General features: G+C 45.4%; 1 protein-coding gene across 6 annotated transcripts in view; it reads left to right on the top strand.

The window, feature by feature from the left end:
• The window catches only part of LOC138664053 (gastrula zinc finger protein XlCGF17.1-like), a 229,591-nt gene that overhangs the window by 196,498 nt on the left and 10,653 nt on the right, over positions 1–22,440 (top strand). For 2 of the 6 annotated variants that reach the window (XM_069750465.1, XM_069750468.1), the window contains exon 1: positions 17,556–17,607. The exons of 2 other annotated variants lie outside the window; for them this stretch is intronic. In XM_069750465.1, coding sequence (XP_069606566.1) covers positions 17,581–17,607 — 27 coding nt within the window. In that variant the 5' untranslated portion in view covers positions 17,556–17,580. Of the gene's footprint in view, positions 1–17,555; positions 17,717–21,742; positions 21,922–22,440 lie in introns of those variants that run through there. 2 more of the 6 variants (XR_011318285.1, XR_011318284.1) reach the window with 2 other exon arrangements.

The raw sequence follows: 22,440 nt of genomic DNA, 5'->3' as shown, positions 1-22,440 counted from the left end.
ACTTCACACGCCGGCCACCAGGGGGAGCAAAAGGTTCTATCTATTAGGCCACTCCTCACACTTGGGTAAAACTGGGGGTTTGGTTAGGAAGTTAGACAGTTGGAGACAGAAGGAGCCAGGAGAAGGAGAGGAGAGGAGCAGACTGGGCTCGGCCCAGGAAGGAAAGAAGGACACGGAGCTGCGCCTGCAACCCATGCGGCAGCCTCCTAAGAAAGGACAAGAAAGGAAGTGTGCCGTAGTGAGTGAGCACAGAAGTCGTAGCAACAGGAGTAAAACACCAGTGGGAAACCAGCTAGAGGCAGGCTGCCTCCCACTGAGCGCAGATCCGGTAGCCGGAACACCGAGGGAGTAATAGACTCTACGCTTTACTTCAGAGACCGGCAGGACAGTCGATTCCAAGTTGGCTGCCCGACCTAAGAACCTAAGCAGACAAGGTGGCAACGCGGAGGAGGGGCGACGCTAGGGTCCCTATAAAATAGCCTCAGGCCACCACCGTCATACGGGTTTGTCCTATCCATCTGGGGACAGAGAGAAGAGTAACAAGAGTAAGGACCTTATGGTAGCTAATGCACGTAGGGACCTACTACGTTACTGTGCGCAAGGGGAAGGCTACTGATTTCCACCTGGATAGGGGGACTCTGGAATTGCCATCAGACCGTCCGGACTCTGCCTACCCTGTTATCCGGCACCCTGGACTGTGGATGCTGAAGCCCTCAGTAAAGGTAAAGAGACTGCACTCATTGTGTCCTCGTTATTCACCGCCCTTGCACCATCCACCATCACCATCTACACTTCTGGGAAGCCCTGGGGATATACTTCACCTGTGGGAAGGTATACCATCTAGCTGCCATTCCATCACCCCAGCGGACCCCTAAGCAGCGTCGGTCATCCTGACAGAATACCACAGGTGGCGTCACAAACACTTCCGTTATCTACAAACTCTAGTCCCTTTTATTGGGCGCCCCTCATAAGGCCACGGTCCGAGTCGGGCCACCGTGACATCCCAGCTGAGGGAACTGAAGGACCCGGTACCGAGTACCCCATTGCCCTTACGTGGGGGCGATCCACACACACATACATACACAAAAGTCCTATAATTGTAAAAGCTCTCCCTGATAATTTCCCTCTTTTTCCCTTTTATTACCAAAAAAAAGTAATCCAGTGGTCAGCCGTAAACCATACTGAGTTCACACGACGATCCCAGTCTTCTTCATCCAGTGTATGTGGATCGCCCCCAGACGCAGGGCCGCGGGTTACTCGGTACCGGATGTCACGGTGGCTGGGCCCGGTCCGTGACCCTGCTAAGGGGCATCCAATAAGGGGGTGATGTTGCGTAGTGCGAGGAATAACGAGGACACAGGGTTCAGTTTCTTTACCTTTTACTGAAGGTTTCAGGATCCTCAATCCAGGGCACTGTCAACGGGGCTGTCTGAGACCGGCCGGTCCGAAGGCACATCCGGAGTTCCCTTTGCAGGTGGAAATCAGTCTCTACCCACTAGCGCCTGTGTGTTGTAGTGCTTCCTTGCTGAGCATTCAGGATAGTCCTCACAACTTCTGTTCTCGTTCTCTTTAGATCTTTCCTTTCTCCGTCCCCCAGGTATGTTATGGCTAGGACGCACCTTTATGACAGGTAGGCCTGGAGTTATTCTGGGACCCTAGTGTCGCCCCTCTCCCACGATTGCCTCCTATGTCCTTCCTAGGTGTTGTATGGTAGACAGCCAACTGTCCTGCCGCTGTTTGAAGTAATGCGTGGAGACTTACTTCCTCGGTGCTCCGGCCACCGCTATGCGCCTCAGTAGAATGTTGCCATTCTCGGGTCACGACTCCTACTGGATCTCCCTTGTGCTGATCTCGTTTCTCACTGTTCCACAATATCCTTCGCTTCGTGTCTCTTTCTTAGGATACCACCGCAAGGTAGTGCAGGCGCGGTTCCATAACGTTCTGTTCTGTTTGCTAGGTACCTGCCAGATTTCCCAGTTCTGACAGGTCCTCCCTGGAGCTCTCCCAGGCTTCGTTCTCTCTAACTTCCTGTCCAACCCCTAGTTTTACCAATGTGAGGAGTGGCCCAATAAATAAGCCTTGTACTTACCCTAGTGGCCGGAGTGTGAAGTGTAATGTGTGCTGGTGATACCTGGTAAAAGAACTCCTTTAGTGCAGTCAGACGTACCATCACTCCTCTTGGTGGCAGAGCGACGTTACTGCAACAACCAGATCTCTGGGGCGCTGCATATGGAGCCCTGGGAAGAGCCGAGGCTAAGCATCAGAATTGGTGCATTTAATGGATGCGCCATTTCTGGGGTGATTGAGGGCTGGGTATGAGACAATATCCATGGACCTTCCCAGGCTATTAATATCAGCCCAAAACTGTCTGATTAACCTTTGCTGGTTATTAAAAATAGGTGGGATCCCTCATCATTTCTTTTTAGGGTTCCACCTTTTTTAACCCCTTCATGACCTTGGGATTTTTCGTTTTTCCGTGTTCGTTTTTCACTCCCCTCCTTCCCAGAGCCATAACTTTTTTATTTTTCCGTCAATTTGGCCATGTGAGGGCTTATTTTTTGCGGGACGAGTTGTACTTTTGAACGACATCATTGGTTTTAGCATGTCATGTACTAGAAAACGGGAAAAAAATTCCAAGTGCGGTGAAATTGCAAAAAAAGTGCAATCCCACACTTGTTTTTTGTTTGGCTTTTTTGCTAGGTTCACTAAATGCTAAAACTGACCTGACATTATGATTCTCCAGGTCAGTACGAGTTCATAGACCCCTAACATGACTAGGTTATTTTTTACCTAAGTGGTGAAAAAAAATTCCAAACTTTGCTAAAAAAAAATAAAAAATTGCGCCATTTTCCGATACTCGTAGCGTCTCCATTTTTCATGATCGGTGGTCGTTTGAGGGCTTTTTTTTTTGCGTGCCAAGATGATGTTTTTAATGACAGCATTTTGGTGCAGATGCGTTCTTTTGATCGCCCCGTTATTGTATTTTAATGCAATGTCGCGGCGACCAAAAAAACGTAATTCTGGGGTTTCTACTTTTTTTCTCACTACGCTGTTTAGCGATCATGTTAATGCTTTTTTTTAATTGATTGGGCGATTCTGAGCGCGGCGATACCAAATATGTGTAGATTTGATATTTTTTTAATTGATTTATTTTGATTGGGGCGAAAGGGGGGTGATTTAAACTTTTTTTTTTTTTTTCCACATTTTTTTTAACTTTTTTTTTTAACTTTTGCCATGCTTCAATAGCCTCCATGGGAGGCTAGAAGCAGGCAGGAGCACGATCGCCTCTGCTACATAGCAGCGATCTGCTGATCGCTGCTATGTAGCAGAATTGCAGGTGTGCTGTGAGCGCTGACCACAGGGTGGTGCTCACAGCTACCGGCGATCAGTAACCATAGAGGTCTCAAGGACCTCTATGGTTACAATGGAGAAGCATCGCCGACCTCCGATCATGTGATGGGGGTCGGCGATAACGTCATTTCCGGCCGCCCGGTCGGATGCGGTAGTTAAATGCCGCTGTCTGCGTTTGACAGCGGCATTTAACTAGTTAATAGGCGCGGGCAGATCGCGATTCTGCTCGCGCCTATTACGGGCACATGTCAGCTGTTCAAAACAGCTGACATGTCCCGGCTTTGATGCGGGCTCACCGCCGGAGCCCGCATCAAAGCAGGGGATCTGACCTCGGACGTACTATCCCGTCCGAGGTCAGAAAGGGGTTAATAACCAGTAAAGGCTAAGCAGACAGCTGTGAGCTGATATTTATAGGCTGGGAAGCTCTATGGTTCTTGGCCCCTTTCCTGACTAATAAGACCAGCTCAAAGCTGTTTGTTTTTTCTTTGCTAGTTATTAAAAATAGGGAGGGCCCCACAGCATTTTTTTTAACATTTATCTATCTATTTCTGTATATAAGATTGCTTTATTGGATAGAAAACTAAATTTAAATTACATAGAGATTACAGTATGTTAAAGATGATAAAAACACATTGCATCTAGATTTTGAGGCCCCTCAAAGTCCATTTAAGTATGAATAGGTCCCTAAAGAAACAGGCTTTCTAAATTTCTTGAAAAAAAAAAAAAGAGAAATTACTGCTAAACTTTTTTTTTTTTTTTGTTTGCTGTATGTTTCCGCGTACTCTCATCTGAATTGCTGCTAAACTTTTAACATTTAACATCCTAAAAAACTAAAATGACAGTTGAAAAATGATGCAGATGTTTAAGTAGACATGCGGGAAATTGTATTTATTAATTATTTTGTACAGCACAACTACCGTAACTGGTTTAAGAATTTAAAATTACAAATTTTGAAAATTGCAATTTATTTTGCAAAATTCCAATATTTTCACAAGTAAATGCAAATGATAGCAACCTAAATTTACCACCATCATGAAGTACATTCTGCCACCAGAAAACAGTCTCAAAATCAGTGGCATCCGCTCAGCACTATTTACAAATTGTGGTGAATTGTCCCCATCTGTGTTATACTGTCAGACAGGGTATTAAACCCTTTTGTATAAAGAAGACCCAGAGGCCATTGTTAGGACTACAGTTACCATAGCAACTCAGCAGCATCCTTCAAATGCAAATTGGGAGGAATGCGCTGAATGTGGAACCTATACTTCGGTCATCATCTCCAGATGCTGGTTGTGCTTGAGAGTAGCACATGGTTAAACTGCCAGGGTCAGAATTGCCATTGTTCCCATGCCATCCCTGTGGCGTACACGTACATTGCGGTGCACAGTCTTGTACAGTTTGGCGATTATAATGAGGGCAAACGGGGCTCCTGCTCCTTGGGGCCGATGGCCAGATTGCCCACATTATGTTTTAGGCAGCACATATTCCGAAGCAGGGAGCATTCATGAAGCTCCACTGCCAGCAATATGGAATGACAGGAGAGCTCATGTCTCCTGTTCTGTGATGTACCAGCGTGATGATGTCATCAGCCAGGGCCGTCACGACATCATCCTGCTAGCATGTACGCTCTGGCCACAAAAAGCATTGGAACTGCAGGAGGTGTTTTTTTTTTTTTAATTAACGAAATGGGGGTAGGACAAAGGAGAATCTAATAAATTAATCATGAAGGGGTGGAAGACAGGAAAATATCATGAACTAAAGGGAACCTGTCACCAGGTTTTTCGTTAATAAAGTAGGACTACCACCTTTAAATCCGCTTTTACAGCATTCTAATAAGCTGTATGTATGTCCCCAAGTCCCCCTGCATAGCACAAAAAGGTACCGTATATACTCGAGTATAAGACGACCCGAGTATAAGCCGACCCCCCTAATTTTGCCACAAAAAACTGGGAAAACTTAATGACTCGAGTATTATTTATTATTATAGCGTCATTTATTCCATGGCGCTTTACATGTGAGGAGGGGTATGCATAATATAAACAAGTACAATAATCTTGAACAATACAAGTCACAACTGGTACAGGAGGAGAGAGGACCCTGCCCGCGAAGGCTCACAATCTACAAGGGATGGGTGAGGATACAGTTGGTGAGGATAGAGCTGGTCGTGCAGTGGTTTGGTCGATCAGTGGTTACTGCAGGTTGTAGGCTTGTCGGAAGAGGTGCGTCTTCAGGCTCTTTTTGAAGATTTCGATGGTGTATAAGCTTAGGGTGGAAAATGCAGCAGCTACCGGTAAATTTCAAAAATAAAAATAGGTACCAATAAAAGTTAAATGAATTGAGATATCAGTAGGTTGTGTTTTTGAATATCCATATAGAATCAGGAGCCCCATATAATTCTCCATACAGTTCATGATGGGCCCCATACAAAATATGTCCCATATAATGCTCCATACAGTTTATGATGGGCCCCATAAGGCACTCCAAATTAAAATAGGCCCCATATAATGCTGCACAAAGGTTAATAATGGCCCCATAAGATGCTCCATAGACACATTTGCCCCATACAGTACTGCATAAAGGTTAATAGGGGCAGCACGGTGGCGCAGTGGTTAGCACAGCAGCCTTGCAGCGCTGGAGTCCTGGGTTCTAATCCCACCTTGGACAACATCTGCAAAGAGTTTGCATGTTCTCTCCGTGTTTGCGTGGGTTTCCTCCCACATTCCAAAGACATACTGATAGGGAATTTAGATTGTGAGCCCCATCGGGGACAGCGATGATAATGTGTGCAAACTGTAAAGCGCTGCGTAATATGTTAGCGCTACATAAAAATAAAGATTATTATTATTATTAATAAGGGCCCCATAAGATGCTCCACAGAGATATTTGCCCCATATAGTGCTGCACAAATGTTCATTATGGCCCCATAAGATGCTCCAGAGATATTTGCCCCATATAATGCTGCACAAACGTTGATTATGGCGCCATAAGAGGCTCCAAAGAGATATTTGCCCCATATAGTGCTCCACAAATGCTGAGTATGGCCCCATAAGATTCCCCATAGAGATTTTTGCCCCATATGCTGTTGCGATTAAAAAAAAATGACATACTCGTCTCTCGTCGCTCAGGCCCCCGGCACTTGCAATATTCACCTGTCTTCTTTCCGGCGCCGCTGTGTCTTCCGTGTCCTCTGCACTAATGTTCAGGCAGAGGGCACGGACTAACCACGTCATCGCGCCCTCTGACCTTAGCGTCACTGCAGAGGACGTGGAAGACACAGCAGCGCCGGAACAAGAGGTGAATATCTCCGTGCTCCCCCTCCCCATTATACTCACCTGCTCTCGGCGCGGTCCCTGCACGTCCCTCCCTGGTTCTCTGGGCGCTTACAGCTTCCAGCATTTAGCAGTCACCGTCACTCATTACAGTAATGAATATGCGGTTCCACTCCTATGGGAGTGGAGTCGCGTCCATATTCATTACTATAATGAGCGGGACCATGTGACCGCTCAACGCTGGAAGAAGCTGTCAGCAACCGGAGATGCAGGGTCCGTGCCAGGAGCAGGTGAGTATGTCACAGCCACCGCTCCCCCTCCCCCGCCGACACCCCCAGGGACAATGACTCAAGTATAAGCTGATAGGGGCACTTTCAGCCTAAAAAAAATGGGCTGAAAATCTCGGCTTATACTCGAGTATATACGGTACTTACTTTAACCACAGATGGCATGGTCCGGTGGGATGGACATCTCTGGTCTTGATCCGGGGCCTCCTCTCTTCCTACAATCGCTGTCCTCCTTCCCTGCTTTATATGGATAACACGTCCACTCCCAAGTCATCCACGCAGTGTCTCCCAATCACTCTCCTGCACAGGTCTCTTATTACATGGTATCCTTGATTTTATAAAGCCCTATATTATGTATAGCACTGTACACAAGGGGGAAAAATGTGTGCACCTCTGCCTCTACCATTTTGCAGCTGCAGATATGCACCAGAGCAACTGTGTTAATCACATGACTTATCAAATAATCTCTCAAAGGAATTGTGTGATATATCACGTGATACATCGGGTGCTGAAGGGGCCCATGCCTAGTAAACTTCACGGGGCCCTGGCTATTCTTAATCCACCCGATTGGCAGCATCAGGGCTGCCACCAAGAATTTCAAGGCCCATATTGGCAAAATTTTTCTACCCCTCTGAGACTCTGCACAGACTCCATCCTACCCCTGCCTCTGCCCCTCGAACTTACCACAGTTCCACCGCCCACTCTTGGAAAACCTCCACTTCTGCACCATGTTCTCACCAATAACACATTAACAGTTCCCATTGAACACCAGATCACATACAAAGATAGCAGCATTTGTTTTGTAAAAAAAGATTTTTTAAGCTGCCATCACAAGCTGCAGAGACAGAAAATGCAAATAGGGTCTTATCTGATAGCCAAGTGGTATAAGATATTATAGGTACGCTGATAGGGTTTTGACAGTCACAACACCTATAGAAGAATGGAAAGGCTGCAGCAGGACCACCCGGGAGATGCAATGCAATGAATGAGAAATACAGTGGTTCAAAATCCGCGCTGACCATGGTTCCAAAAAGGCAATTCCACACGGAAAAGCATGAATGCGATTTATTTGTCAACACATTTCAAGGTTTCCTCTTAATCAGGAAAAAAACACAAAAAATATGGCTCCATTTTGCTAGAAGAAAAAAAAAATCAACAACCACATTGTGACCAGACTTCTGCACAACACAACTGATGGTCCCAACCCCATTTATAAGGCAAGAAATCCCCCTTATTAAACCTGACAGGGCACACCTGTGAATTGAAAACTATTCCCGGTGACTAACTCTTGAAGCTCATCAAGAGAATGCCAAGAGTGTGCAAAGCAGTCATCAAAGCAAAAGGTGGCTACTTTGAAAAACCTAGAATATAAGATATAATTTCAGTTGTTTCACACTTTTTTGTTAAGAATATAATACTACATGTGTTAATTCATAGTTTTGATGCCTTCAGTGCGAATGTTCAATTTTCACAGTCATGAAAATACAGAAAAATCTTTAAAAGAGAAGTTGTGTCCAAACTTTTGGTCGGTATTATATAACTATATATATACTAGATTGTGGCCCGATTCTAACGCATCGGGTATTCTAGAACAGGGGTCCCCAACTCCAGTCCTCAAGGCCCACCAACAGGTCATGTTTTCAGGATTTCCTTTGCATTGCACAGGTGATGCAATTATTACCTGGGCAAGACTAAGGAAATCCTGAAAACATGACATGTTGGTGGGCCTTGAGGACTGGAGTTGGGGACCCCTGTTCTAGAACATGCATGTCCCCGTAGTATATGGACAATGATGATTCCAGAATTCGCGTCAGACTGTGCCCGTCGCTGATTGGTCGAGGCAACCTTTATGACATCATCGTCGCCATGGCAACCATTATGACATCTACGTCGATACTGTGCCCGTCGCTGATTGGTCGAGGCGAATTCGCGGCAGACTGTGCCCGTCGCTGATTGGTCGAGGCAACCTTTATGACATCATCGTCGCCATGCTGTGCCCGTCGCTGATTGGACAATGAAGATTCCAGAATTTGCGCCAGATTGTGCCCGTCGCTGATTTGTCGAGGCAACCTTTATGACATCATCGTCGCCATGGCAACCATTATGACATCTACATCGATACTGTGCCCGTCGCTGAATCAGAAACGTGGGATTTCTACGTCCTTTATGACATCATCGTCGCTGTGCCCGTTGCTGATTAGTCGAGGCCGCCAGGCCTCGACCAATCAGACGCGGGATGTCTATGTCCTTTATGACATCATCGTCGCTGTGCCCGTCGATGATTGGTCGAGGCCTGGCGGCCTCGACCAATCACAGACGCGGGATTTCTACGTCGATACTGTGCCCGTCGCTGATTGGTTGAGGCCTAGCGGCCTCGACCAATCAGAGACGTGGGATTTCCAGGACAGACAGAAAGACAGACAGACAGACGGAAAAACCCGTAGACAATTATATATATAGATATATATATACTAGATTGTGGCCCGATTCTAACGCATCGGGTATTCTAGAATATGCATGTCCCTGTAATATATGGACAATGATGATTCCAGAATTCGCGGCAGACTGTGCCCGTCGCTGATTGGTCGAGGCAACCTTTATGACATCATCGTCGCCATGGCAACCATTATGACATCATCGTCGCTGTGCCCGTTGCTGATTGGTCGAGGCCTGGCGGCCTCGACCAATCAGAGACGCGGGATTTCTACGTCGATGCTGTGCCGGTCTTAGATAATATAAAGCTGAATGTATGTGTGTATGTCCGGGATTGGCATCTGCACCGTCGCAGCTACAGCCACAAAATTTTGCACAGTCACACATCTGGACCCCGAGAGCGTCATAGGCTATGTTGTGAGGTGAAATTTTAACCCCGCGCGTTCCAATTCACCAAAACAATTTTGCCCCTATCTACATAATGGGGAAAAAGTGAAAGGAAAAGTGTTGAAGGCAAATTGACAGCTGCCAGATGTGAACAAGGGGGACTTAAAGAGTGAGAGCGATGGCGCCAAAGAGTATATACCGTATAGTTCCTAAGGTGGAGCCCCGACATGGGATACTCACCACACACGGGGATATGAACACACACAAAATGCGCCACACACTACCACGTGCTTGAACACATATACCACCCTCAGCACACAATTCACCACACATACACCAACCTCGCCACATAAAAGTCGAAACACAAAAGTCGCCGCTCAAAACTCGCCACGCGCAAAACTCGCCACACGTGCAAAACTCACCTCATGAAAAACTCGCCACACGCAAAAATTGCACACGCGGAAAAATTGCCACATGCACAAAAGTTGCAACGCATGCAAAAGTTGCCTCACACAAAACTTGCACATACTCACCACGCGCAAAACTCGCCATGCGCAAAACTAGCTGCACACAACTTGCTACACTAACCTGTCACATGCAACTCGACACACAAAAAGTTGCTACACGCATGTCGCCACACAAAACTCATCCCACAAAAGTCGCTACATGCATGTGGCCACATGCAACTCAACACACACAACTTGACACATGAAACTCGCCCTAAAACACACACAAGTCTGGTATTATCCTTCAAAAATAGAAATCTGATTAATAAGCATACAAACTACAAGTAACAAATGTACCATATAGGAAATACGGCAGCTGTCAGTCACATGACCTGTCTATTATGTGTATGTGTGAGCTAATAGATACTGCCATGGGGGAGGGCTTCCTGTTGGCTGGAGATTTATCAGGCTGCCAATTTAGCTTACAAATACTGAGGTAAAAATACTGACCAAATAATGTGTGAACGCGGTCTAATACAGGAGGAGATGACACACAGGTATATACTATATACAGAAGGAGATGACACACAAGTATATACTATATACAGGAGGAGATGACACACACATATATACTATATACAGGGGAGATGACACACTGGTATATACTATATACAGGGGAGATGACATACAGGTACATACTATATACAGGGGAGATGACACACAGGTATATACTATATACAGGGGAGATGACATACAGGTATATACTATATACAGGGGAGATGACACACAGGTATACACTATATACAGGAGGAGATGACACACAGGTATATACAGGAAGAGATGACACACAGGTATATACCATATACAGGGGAGATGACACACACATATATACTATATACAGGGGAGATGACACACAGGTATATACTATATACAGGAGGAGATGACACACAGGTACATACTATATACAGGGGAGATGACACATGTATATACTATATACAGGAGAGATGACACATATATATACTATATACAAGAGATGACACACAGATATATACTATATACAGGAGCAGATGACACACAGGTATATACTATATACAGGAGCAGATGACACACAGGTATATACTATATACAGGAGGAGATGACACACAGGTATATACTATATACAGGAGGAGATGACATACAGGTACATACTATATACAGGAGGAGATGACACACAGGTATATACTATATACAGAAGCAGGTGACACACAGGTATATACTATATCCAGGAGGAGATGACTTACAGGTATATAATATATACAGGAGGAGATGACATACAGGTATATAGTATATACAGAAGAGATGAAATACAGGTATATACTATATACAGGATGAAATGACATACAGGTATATAGTATATACAGAAGAGATGACATACAGGTATATACTATATACAGGAGGAGATGACACAGGTATATACAATATACAGGAGGAGATGACACATTTATATACAATATACAGGAGGAGATGACATACAAGTATATACTATATACAGGAGATGACATACAGGTGTATACTATATATAAGGAAGATCACAAACATGTACATACTGAGGGGAAAATGAGAAGTGTGAGGTGAAAATGAGGGGTGTGAGGTGAAAATGAAAAGGTGTGAAGGCAAAATGAGAGGAGTGAGGGAAAATAGTGGAGTGATCGGAAAATGACAGATGTGAGGTCGAAATGACAAGTGTTAGGGGGGAATGAGAGGAGTGAGGGGGAAAATAAGAGGAATGAGAGGGAAAATGAGAGGTTTAAGGGAGAAAATGAGAGATGTGGGGGGAAAATGAGAGGCGTGATGGGAAAATAAGAGAAGTGAGGTGCTATAACTAACCACAGATATTTACTATGCCCAGGCAATGCCAGGCTCTTCAGTTAGTGTATATGTATATATATACTAGATGGTGGCCCGATTCTAACGCATCGAGTATTCTAGAATATGTATGTATGTATATAGCAGCCACATAGTATATAGCACAGGCCACGTAGTATATTAAAGCCATGTAGTATATAGCAGACATGCAGTATATAACACAGCCCACGTAATATATAGCACAGCCCACGCAGTATATAACACAGCCCACGCAGTATATAACACAGCCCATGCAGTATATAACACAGCCCATGCAGTATATAACAGTGGCCACCCAGTATATAACAGCCCACGCAGTATGTAACACAGCCCACGTAATATATAACAGTGGCCACGCAGTATATAACACAACCCATACAGTATATAACAGCCCACGCAGTACATAGCACAGCCTACGCAGTATATAACACTGCTCACGTAGTATATAACAGTCCACGTAGTATATAGCAACGACGCAGTATGTAACACAGCCCACGCAGTATATAACACTGCCCACGTAGTTTATAGCAGCCACGCAGTATATAACACAACCCACGTAATATATGGCACAGCTTACGCAGTATATAACATATACTATGTGGGCTGTGTTATATACTGCGTGGACTGTGTTATATAATATGTGGGCTGTTAGGCTATGTTCACGCTTTGCGGATTTTGCTGCGGATCCGCAGCGGATTTGACCGCTGCGGATCTGCAGCAGTTTCCCATGAGTTTACAGTACAATGTAAACCTATGGGAAACAAAAAATGCTGTGCACATGCTGCGGAAAAAAACGCGCGGAAACGCAGCGGATTACATTCCGCAGCATGTCACTTCTTTTCTGCGGATTTTCACCTCCAATAGGAAACTGCAGATGAAAATCTGCAGAAGAAACCTCAGTAAAAAACGCGATAAATCCGCAGTAAAAACCGCGACCGGTTTTCACTGCGGATTTTGGAATTCTGCTGCGGAAAAATCCGCAGTGGAATCCACAAAGTGTGAACTTTGCCTAACACAGCTCACACAGTATATAACACAGCTCACGCAGTATATAATTCCAAATGTGTTAATTCATAGTTTTGATGCCTTCAGTGTGAATGTACAATTTTCATTTATTTTTTTTATTTTTTTTCAGATTGGGGTCTACTTAACTGAAACCCCTTTAAGACCTAGGTACCGACTGAACTAATGAGTCAGTAGTATAAAATCCGATCTAAAATCAGGCACCTTATCTCAGGCAGATGAGCTCTCATTCATTCATAGAAACATGTGCAAGGAACCTCCGATCCTTGTGTAGCAACAGTATAATACATGTACAGTATATAATGTGTGGTGAGTAGTGATGGGCGCGAAGTACTCTGGTAAGGATATTGCCTGTCTGTTAGGCAATCCCTGCTTGTGTTGCGTCTGACGAACAGCCTCCCATCTTCTTACGATGACATCCTCTTCTTGTCTTCATGCAGCGGCTTTGGCGCAGGCGTACTTTGTCTGCCCTCAACAGGGCAGACAAAGTACGCCTGCGCCGGACCGTGAAGACTAGAAGAGGATGTCATCCTATGAAGATGGGAGGCACTGGACCGGACCGCGACACCCATTGGATGGGACCGCCCGCCCAGGTGAGTATAATCTAACCTCTTTTTCTCATCTTTCAGGTTACATCGGGGGCTTATCTACAGCCTGATGCCGGTGGGCTTAGCTCACCTTCGATTTTGGGGGTGACAGGTTCCCTTTAAGCAGGAAAGCTTCATAAGGCTCTCATCTGAGCAGAATAACCCCTGCACTGCTAAAATTTTTGACAACATTTAATATGAGGGTGAAGTGCTTCTAATCCGTGCAGGAGTAGGAGAAATCAAGAGCTGCAGTCTTCTGGCTCCACTCTGTCATGGAAAAGCCATGCAATACATGCCTGGATCTGCTCCCTACTGACATGGCTAAGCTCTGTACACATGCTACACGCATGGCTCTGTTACGCACACATGTCACACACATGCATTAAGAAATCCCTGCATGTGTTGTGACTGTCGAACATCCGCGACACATACAGGAACGGAACTGAACATATTTTTCGAGCACGCTAAAGAAACTCAGCACACGAGCATGATCTGATAACACCTTATTCGACCACGTTCGCTTATCACTAGCTAAGATCTGTACACATGGTGCACACATAGTTCTGCTCTATACACACAATAAATGGTTCTGCTCCATACATATGGTACAAGAATGGCCCCTCTCCATATGCTCACAGCTCCAATCCAAACATATCGTAAATACGTGGTTCTGCTCGTTATACTTGGTACACGCAAAGCTCTGTTTCCTACACATGGTACATGCATGGTTCTACCATGTACACACATGCCTTCGCTCCGTACATGTGGTAGGTAGATGCATTGTTCTGCTCTGTATACAACCCCTGGCAAAAATTATGGAATCACCGGCCTTGGAGGATGTTCATTCAGTTGTTTTAATTTTGTAGAAAAAAAGCAGAGCACAGACATGGCACAAAACTAAAGTCATTTCAAATGGCAACTTTCTGGCTTTAAAGGGAACCGGTCACCCTGTTTTTTGAGATTGAGCTATAAATACTGTTAAATAGGGCCTGCGCTGTGTGTTCCTATAGTGTATGTAGTGTACCCCGATTCCCCATGTATGCTGAGAAATAACTTACCAAAGTCGCCGTTTTCGCCTGTCAATCAGGCTGGTCAGGTCGGGAGGGCGTGGTGACATCGCTGGTTCTTCCTCAGCTTTACGTTGGTGGCGTAGTGGTGAAGACACAGCGCGCGATCTGCGCTGTCATCCCTTTCGTCGGTGGGGGCGGCCATCTTCCTGGGGCCGCGCGTGCGCAGATCGAGTGCTCTGCTGCACGGGGCTTCAGGAAAATGGCCGCGGGATGCCGCGCGTGCGCATTAGAGATCGCGGCGGCCATTTTCCCAAAGCCGAGATGCAAACTCGGCTTTGGGAAAATGGCCGCCGCGATCTCTAATGCGCACGCGCGGCATCCCGCGGCCATTTTCCTGAAGCCCCGTGCAGCAGAGCACTCGATCTGCGCACGCGCGGCCCCAGGAAGATGGCCGCCCCCACCGACGAAAGGGATGACAGCGCAGATCGCGCGCTGTGTCTTCACCACTACGCCACTACGCCACCAACGTAAAGCTGAGGAAGAACCAGCGATGTCACCACGCCCTCCCGACCTGACCAGCCTGATTGACAGGCGAAAACGGCGACTTTGGTAAGTTATTTCTCAGCATACATGGGGAATCGGGGTACACTACATACACTATAGGAACACACAGCGCAGGCCCTATTTAACAGTATTTATAGCTCAATCTCAAAAAACAGGCTGACAGGTTCCCTTTAAGAAACACTAAGAGAAATCAAGAACAAAAAATGTGGTAGTCAGTAATGGTTACTTTTTTAATCAATCATAGGGGAAAAATTATGGAATCCCTCAATTCTGAGGAAAAAATTATGGAATCATGAAAAACAAACAAGCCAAAAAACACTCCAACACATCACTAGTATTTTGTTGCACCACCTCTTGCTTTTATAACGGCTTGCAGTCTCTGAGGCATGGACTTAATGAGTGTCACACAGGACTCTTCATCAATCTGGCTCCAACTTTCTCTGATTGCTGTTGCCAGATCAGCTTTGCAGGTTGGAGCCTTGTCATGGACCATTTTCTTCAACTTCCACCAAAGATTTTCAATTGGATTGAGATCTGGACTATTTGCAGCCATGACATTGACCTTATGTGTCTTTTTTTCAAGGAATGTTTGCACAGTTTTTGCTCTATGGCAGGATGCATTATCATCTTGAAAAATGATTTCATCATCCCCAAACATCCTTTCAATTGATGTATCCCATGATGTATCCCAGAAAGTGTCCAAAATATCAACATAAACTTGTGCATTTATTGAAGATGTAATGACAGCCATCTCCCCAGTTCCTTTACCTGTCATGCAGCCCCATATCATCAATGACTGTGGAAATTTGCATGTTCTCTTCAGGCAGTCATCGTTATAAATCTCATTGGAAGTGCACCAAACAAAGGTTCCAGCATCATCACCTTGCCCAATGCAGATTCACAATTCATCACTAAATATGATGTTAATCCAGTCATCCACAGTTCACGATTGCTTTTCCTTAGCCCATTGTAACCTTGTTTTTTTCTGTTTAGGTGTTAATGATTGCTTTCTTTTAGCTTTTCTGTATGTAAATCCCATTTCCTTTAGGCGATTTCTTACAGTTCGGTCACAGACGTTGACTCCAGGTTCCTCCCATTCGTTCCTCATCTGTTTTATTGTGAATTTCCTGTTTTGAAGACATATTGCTTGAAGTTTCCGGTCTTGACGCATTGATGTCTTCCTTGGTCTACCAGTATGTTTGCCTTTAACAACCTTCCCATGTTGTTTGTATTTGGTCCAGATTTTAGACACAGCTGTGAGCAACCAACATCTTTTGCAACATTGCGTGATGATTTACCCTCTTTTAAGAGTTTGATAATCCTCTTCTTTGTTTCAATTGACATCTCTAGTGTTGGAGCCATGATTCATGTCCATCCGCTTGGTGCAACAGCTCTCCAAGGTGTGATCACTCCTTTTTAGATGCAGACTAACGAGCAGATCTAATTTGATGCATAATTTTTTCCTCAGAATTAAGTGATTCCATAATTTTTCCCCTATGCTTGGCTAAAAAAAGTAACCATTACTGACTATTACATTTTTTTGTTCTTGATTTCTTTTAGTGTTTCTTAAAGCCAGAAAGTCGCCATTTGAAATGACTTTAGTTTTGTGCCATGTCTGTGATCTGCTTTTTTTCTACAAAATTAAGCAACTGAATGAAAATCCTCCAAGGCCGGTGATTCCATCATTTTTGCCAGGGGTTGTACATGGTTCTACTCCATACATACGGTACAAACACGACTCTGCTCCATACACCTCATACTCACACGGCTCCCTTCATTCTATACACCTTGTACACACGCAGCTCCACTCTGTACACCTCGTACACACACGGCTCCGCTCCGTACACCTCGTACACACACGGCTCCACTCCGTACACCTCATACACACACGGCTCCGCTCCGTGCACCTCATACACACACGGCTCCGCTCCGTACACCTCATACACACACGGCTCCGCTCCGTGCACCTCATACACACACGGCTCCGCTCCGTACACCTCGTACACACACGGCTCCACTCCGTACACCTCATACACACATGGCTCCGCTCCGTGCACCTCATACACACACGGCTCCGCTCCGTACACCTCATACACACACGGCTCCGCTCCGTGCACCTCATACACACACGGCTCCGCTCCGTACACCTTGTACACACGGCTCTGCTACATCCACCATGTAAACCCCTCCTGACTCCACACAGAAACTTCCCCTCATCCAGCACCATGACAACCAGCACAGCAGAGTCCTGCATACACTGAGGCCCCTGATCATGTGACCCCTGACTCCTCCCCTCCTGTGACCTCATCACAGGTCCTGTGCGCACAGAACAGCCATATATGTGGTGTGCGGTTCTGCAGGTGGAGGTAGGTGCTGGAGATTCCCCATTACTGGACATATTCATACATCTCCCAACATTGAAAGACAGGAGAGAGGAACATTTATTGCTTAGTTTACCACAATTTCTCTTTACTGGTAAGCCATTTCCCTAACCTCGCTGAGCCCTTTATATTCGCTCCCACTGATATTGCCCCTATATAATCCTATTAGTGCTCCTCACAAAGTACAGCATCACCTTCATGGCCTCTCACACATCACACTTACCTGTCACGTTCCTACTTGTTGTTTCTGAACTGCTCCCTGCATGTCCTGCTTTAATTAAAGGGAACCCATCAGCAGGATTGTGCACAGTAACCTACAGACAGTGTCAGGTCGGTGTCGTTATACTGATCACAATGATACCTTGGGTGATGAAACCCATGTTGTGATTCTTTTAATCTTTATTTTCAGTTTTGAGTTAATGATATGCTCATGCTTCGAGGCAGCCCTTGGGGATCTTCATGTGATGCTCTGATTAGGTGTTCATGTCTATGGCTTCTGACAGATCACTGATCCCTCACTGACCTGCCCCCTATTCTACTTAATAAGTATTATTTATACACATATTGGAAAACAAATCCCTTTCTGTAGGCAGTTCCCGTCGGTGGTACTTGTGCTGCTTCATGATCGCATATGCGATGTCGATGTCATTCATATCTTTTATGTTATCCTTATAAATGGTCGACAGCGCCATCTTGGTGGAGAATTGTTTTTTTTCTTTAGCAAGATGGTGCCGCCTGCCCAGTAGCAGCTATCGGCGAGCGCCATTTTCAAACTGCTTTTTTTTTAAGGAATTTAAGGATAACATGAATGAAATGATTTATATACACATTGCATATATGATCATGTTGCAGCGCAGGTACCACCGCCTGAGCCTGTCCGCAGAAGGGATTTTTTGTTTCAATATGTATATATAATATTCATTATGTAAACTAGGGGGTGGGTCAGTGAGAGATCATTGACCTGTCAGCAGTCTTCATTATGAAAATCTTATCAGTGCACCACATGAAGACCCCCCCCCCTGAAAATGAAGATTAAACAACAGCCATAAAATATATGGAGATATATAATCAGCTGTTGCTGATTGTATAGCTCCTGCTGCCATTGCTGCTGCTGACACTGCAGCTGCTGTTGGTGCTGCTCATGTTGCTGCTGCTGAGCAAGGACCAACTGCCTCAAAAGCTCCTCCATCTTGTCAGCAGGCTTGAACTGTAGCGTTGCCGGCTTAATTACTGACATGTAGCACACTCTGGGGTATGCCTCAGTTCACACTGCCCGCATTCTCCACCATATGTAATGTAGCGGGGTTGGTGCAGTGTGACAAACAGTGATCACAGGAAAGTTCACAGCAAAACATGTTTAATGCCCAAACTCACACAGTGCACAGCACGCGTATCCTCCGGAGCGCAGCCGGGAAATAAGACAGTCCATAAGTGCGGCCGGTTGCCGAGGGCAACTGAACCACCGTATCATGCTGCAGGGTGCCAGGAGTTCACTCTGCTTGGCTCTGTATTCCCTCACACAGGCTGAGCTTTTGCAGAGCTGTCTGCCCTGCTTGCTGCAAACTCCAGATTGACATGCCCAGGGGCATAACTACAACAGGTGCAGGGGTTGCAATCGCACCCGGGCCCTGGAGCCTAGGGGGCCCTAAAAGTCCCTTTGGCCTATAGGAAAAAACTATTGCTATTAAAGATTTAAAATATTTGGGGGGCCCCATTGGAGGTTTCGCATCAGTTTCAACCAAGAGTTTCAAGTTACGCCACTGGACACACCCCACCCCCTACTACAGGGCTTTTTACAAAGGAACTTGTGGCCATCGGCCACATGGAAAACCTGGACCGGCGAAGAAAACGGACTGCCCCACTACCATCCTGTAGTCCGTTTCAAAAATAAAAGCTCAGAGCAGGTTTTCTTAAATCTGCCTTGGACAAATTGCTTGCCCAAGATCAACACTTCTATTCTGCATTGCAATCACAGCTATGCCTGTAACTGCAATGCACTCCCATGGCCTTCATATGCTTTTTTGCACATCCTAAGGGACACGTAGCGACCCTCGCATATAACACTGGTCACTGCCTCACACCTGGATGAATCTGCACCTCCTATACATAGAACAACTCGGCACAGACAGTGACAACCCTGGCACACTCTGCAAACACATTTCCTGCAGCGGTGCTCCAGGTGCGTAGAACATTTGTGGAGAAAATCCAATCTGCCCGAAGATTTTTACATTATAAGTTTATGCTTTAAATAACTCTGCCCTTCACCTCTCCAAATAAACCTATTTCAACACCCTCTTCACCTCCCTATTCAATAATCCTAAACGTCTCTTTGACACTTTTCATTCCCTGCTCAACCCAAGAGAGCAGGCCCCAACCACGGATCTCCACACTGACGATCTGGCCAATTATTTCAAAGAAAAAATTTACCATATCCGACAGGAAATTTTCTCCCAATCCAATATACCATGCACTATCTTCCCTCCCCTACTGCATCTAGCTCATTTTCTGACTTTGAACCAGTCACGGAAGAAGAAGTGATCAGGCTCCTTGCATCTTCTCGGCCTACTACTTACACCAGTGACCTTATTCCCTCACATCTTCTCCAATCCCTTTCCCCTACTGTCACCACTGACCTAACAAAAATATTCAACCTCTCTCTCTTCCGGTATCTTTCCCTCATTTAAACATGCCATCATACATCCATTACTTAAAAAACTGTCCCTCAACCAAAACTGTGCCACTAATTATAGATCTGTCTCTAATCTTCCCTTCATCTCCAAACTCCTGGAACCCTTGGTCCACTCCCGTCTTATCCGCTATCTCTCAGATCATTCTCTTCTTCACCCTCTTCAATCCGGTTTCCACTATTCACACTCTACTGAAACTGCCCTCACTAAAGTCTCTAATAATCTACTAACAGCTAAATCTAATGGTCACTACTCCATGCTAATTCTCCTAGATCTCTTCAGCATTCGAGGATCACCAGCTCCCCCTCACTATGCTCTGCTCCATCGGCCTCAAAGACACCGTTCTCTCCCGGTTCTCCTCCTACATCTCTGACCGCTCCTTCACTGTTTTTTTTTTTTTTTTTTCGCTGGCTCCTTCTTCTCTCATCTTTCCCTTACTTACCTCAAGGATCAGTCCTAAGCCCCCTCCCCTCCTCTTGGTTGGAGCCATTTTCCAACAATTGTCTTTCAAAGCTCCATACAGGTTTTGTGATTCCTGACTTGTCAGCAGGGAGAGTTCACCAGCCATTTGCGAAACCTATTGGGTGACGGCAAAGCTCCACCACTTTGGGTCATTACCCACTCCACCCAGACAGTGGTGGCCTCCTTTGTGGTACGGCAAATGCCTTCCAGTCTTCAAGAATGCATTTTCCTTAAAGGGAACCTGTTGCCAGGTTTTTCCCTTGTAACCTACGGCCACCAACTTTCAGCCTCATGTGACAGCATTTTAGGGTATGTGCACACGTGGATTTTGCTGCGGATCCTCAGCGGTTTTGACGCTGTGGATTCGCAGCTGTTTTCCATGAGCTTATAGTACCATATAAACCTATGGAAAACAAAATCCGCAGTGCACATGCTGTAGAAAAAAACGCGCGGAAACACTGCGTTGCTTATTCCGCAGCATGTTCATTCTTTGTGTGGATTCTGCAGCGGTTTACACCTGCTCCATAATAGGAATTCGAAGGTGTAAAACCGCAGATGGAATCCGCACAAAAAAATCCGCAGGTAAAACGCAGTGCATTTTACCTGCGGATTTCTCAAAACAGGTGCGGAAAAATCCGCAGAGGTTCCATCTACATGTGCACATACCCTTAAAATGCTGTACTAATGACTAATTTGTCCTGCAAGGCTAAAAAGAAGATCTTTACTAAACTTGCCTACGGGGGCGGTCCGGTACGATGGGGGTCTATGGTCTTCATTCGGCGCCTACTCTTTTCTTGCAATGCCATCGTCTTTCTCTGTTTCGTGTGAATGACACATCCTACATCTTTCCACATAGTGTGCCCCTTCGCGCTCCTGCTCAGGCACTTCTATCTGCCCTGCTGAGGGCAGAGCAAACTACTGTACTTCGCATGCGATCTTTGGCCTTTCCCTACACATGATCTGAACAGTCCCTCGCTCTGCCGTCTGCAGGGCAGAGTGAAGGGTGTCTGCGCAGGAGCGTGAAGGGAAACCCTGTTGATGACATAGGATATATCATCCACATGAAGCAGGGAAGGAGGATGGCATAGCAAGTTGAGAGGAGGCGCCAGACCAAGACCATTGACTCCCATCGGACTGGACTGCCCAGTAGGTGAGTATAATAAAAGCTCTTTTTTTTCTCTACCTTATTGGGTGAATTGGAGTCATATATGCAGCATTTTAGAATGCTGTCACTTGGGGCTGAAAGGTGATGACCATAGGTTATATGGGAAAAACCTGATGACAGGATCCAAAAGTAAAATAATACAATTTTATTTCAATATATTTAGAACAACATAATATTGATAAAAAGCAGAATGTCTCCCACAAGAGAGACGCCACCAGTCCTAATAGTCCATAAACATAATCCAGCGAAATACAGTGGCCCATTAAGTATTGCCCAAATACTACTTAATAATAATAATAATAATAGGTATACTTATCACCAGGGGAGAACATGTATGTGTCCCAAAAATATAAAGGTGCACAGTGCAATTGATATAGGGAACAACAGTTTTAACCAGGTATAACATAATTATCTGCAAATTTCCATAGAAAAAAGGCAAAAAAATATCAAGAACCAGCGTGGTGCATGAAGTACTAAGTATATAGCCATATGATTTCATACAGA

The sequence above is a fragment of the Ranitomeya imitator genome, chromosome 2, assembly GCF_032444005.1.
Source record: "Ranitomeya imitator isolate aRanImi1 chromosome 2, aRanImi1.pri, whole genome shotgun sequence".
NCBI classification, from domain to species: Eukaryota; Metazoa; Chordata; class Amphibia; order Anura; family Dendrobatidae; genus Ranitomeya; species Ranitomeya imitator.
The sequence above is the reverse complement of the archived record's forward strand: the minus strand, read 5'-3'. Positions and strand labels throughout refer to the sequence as shown.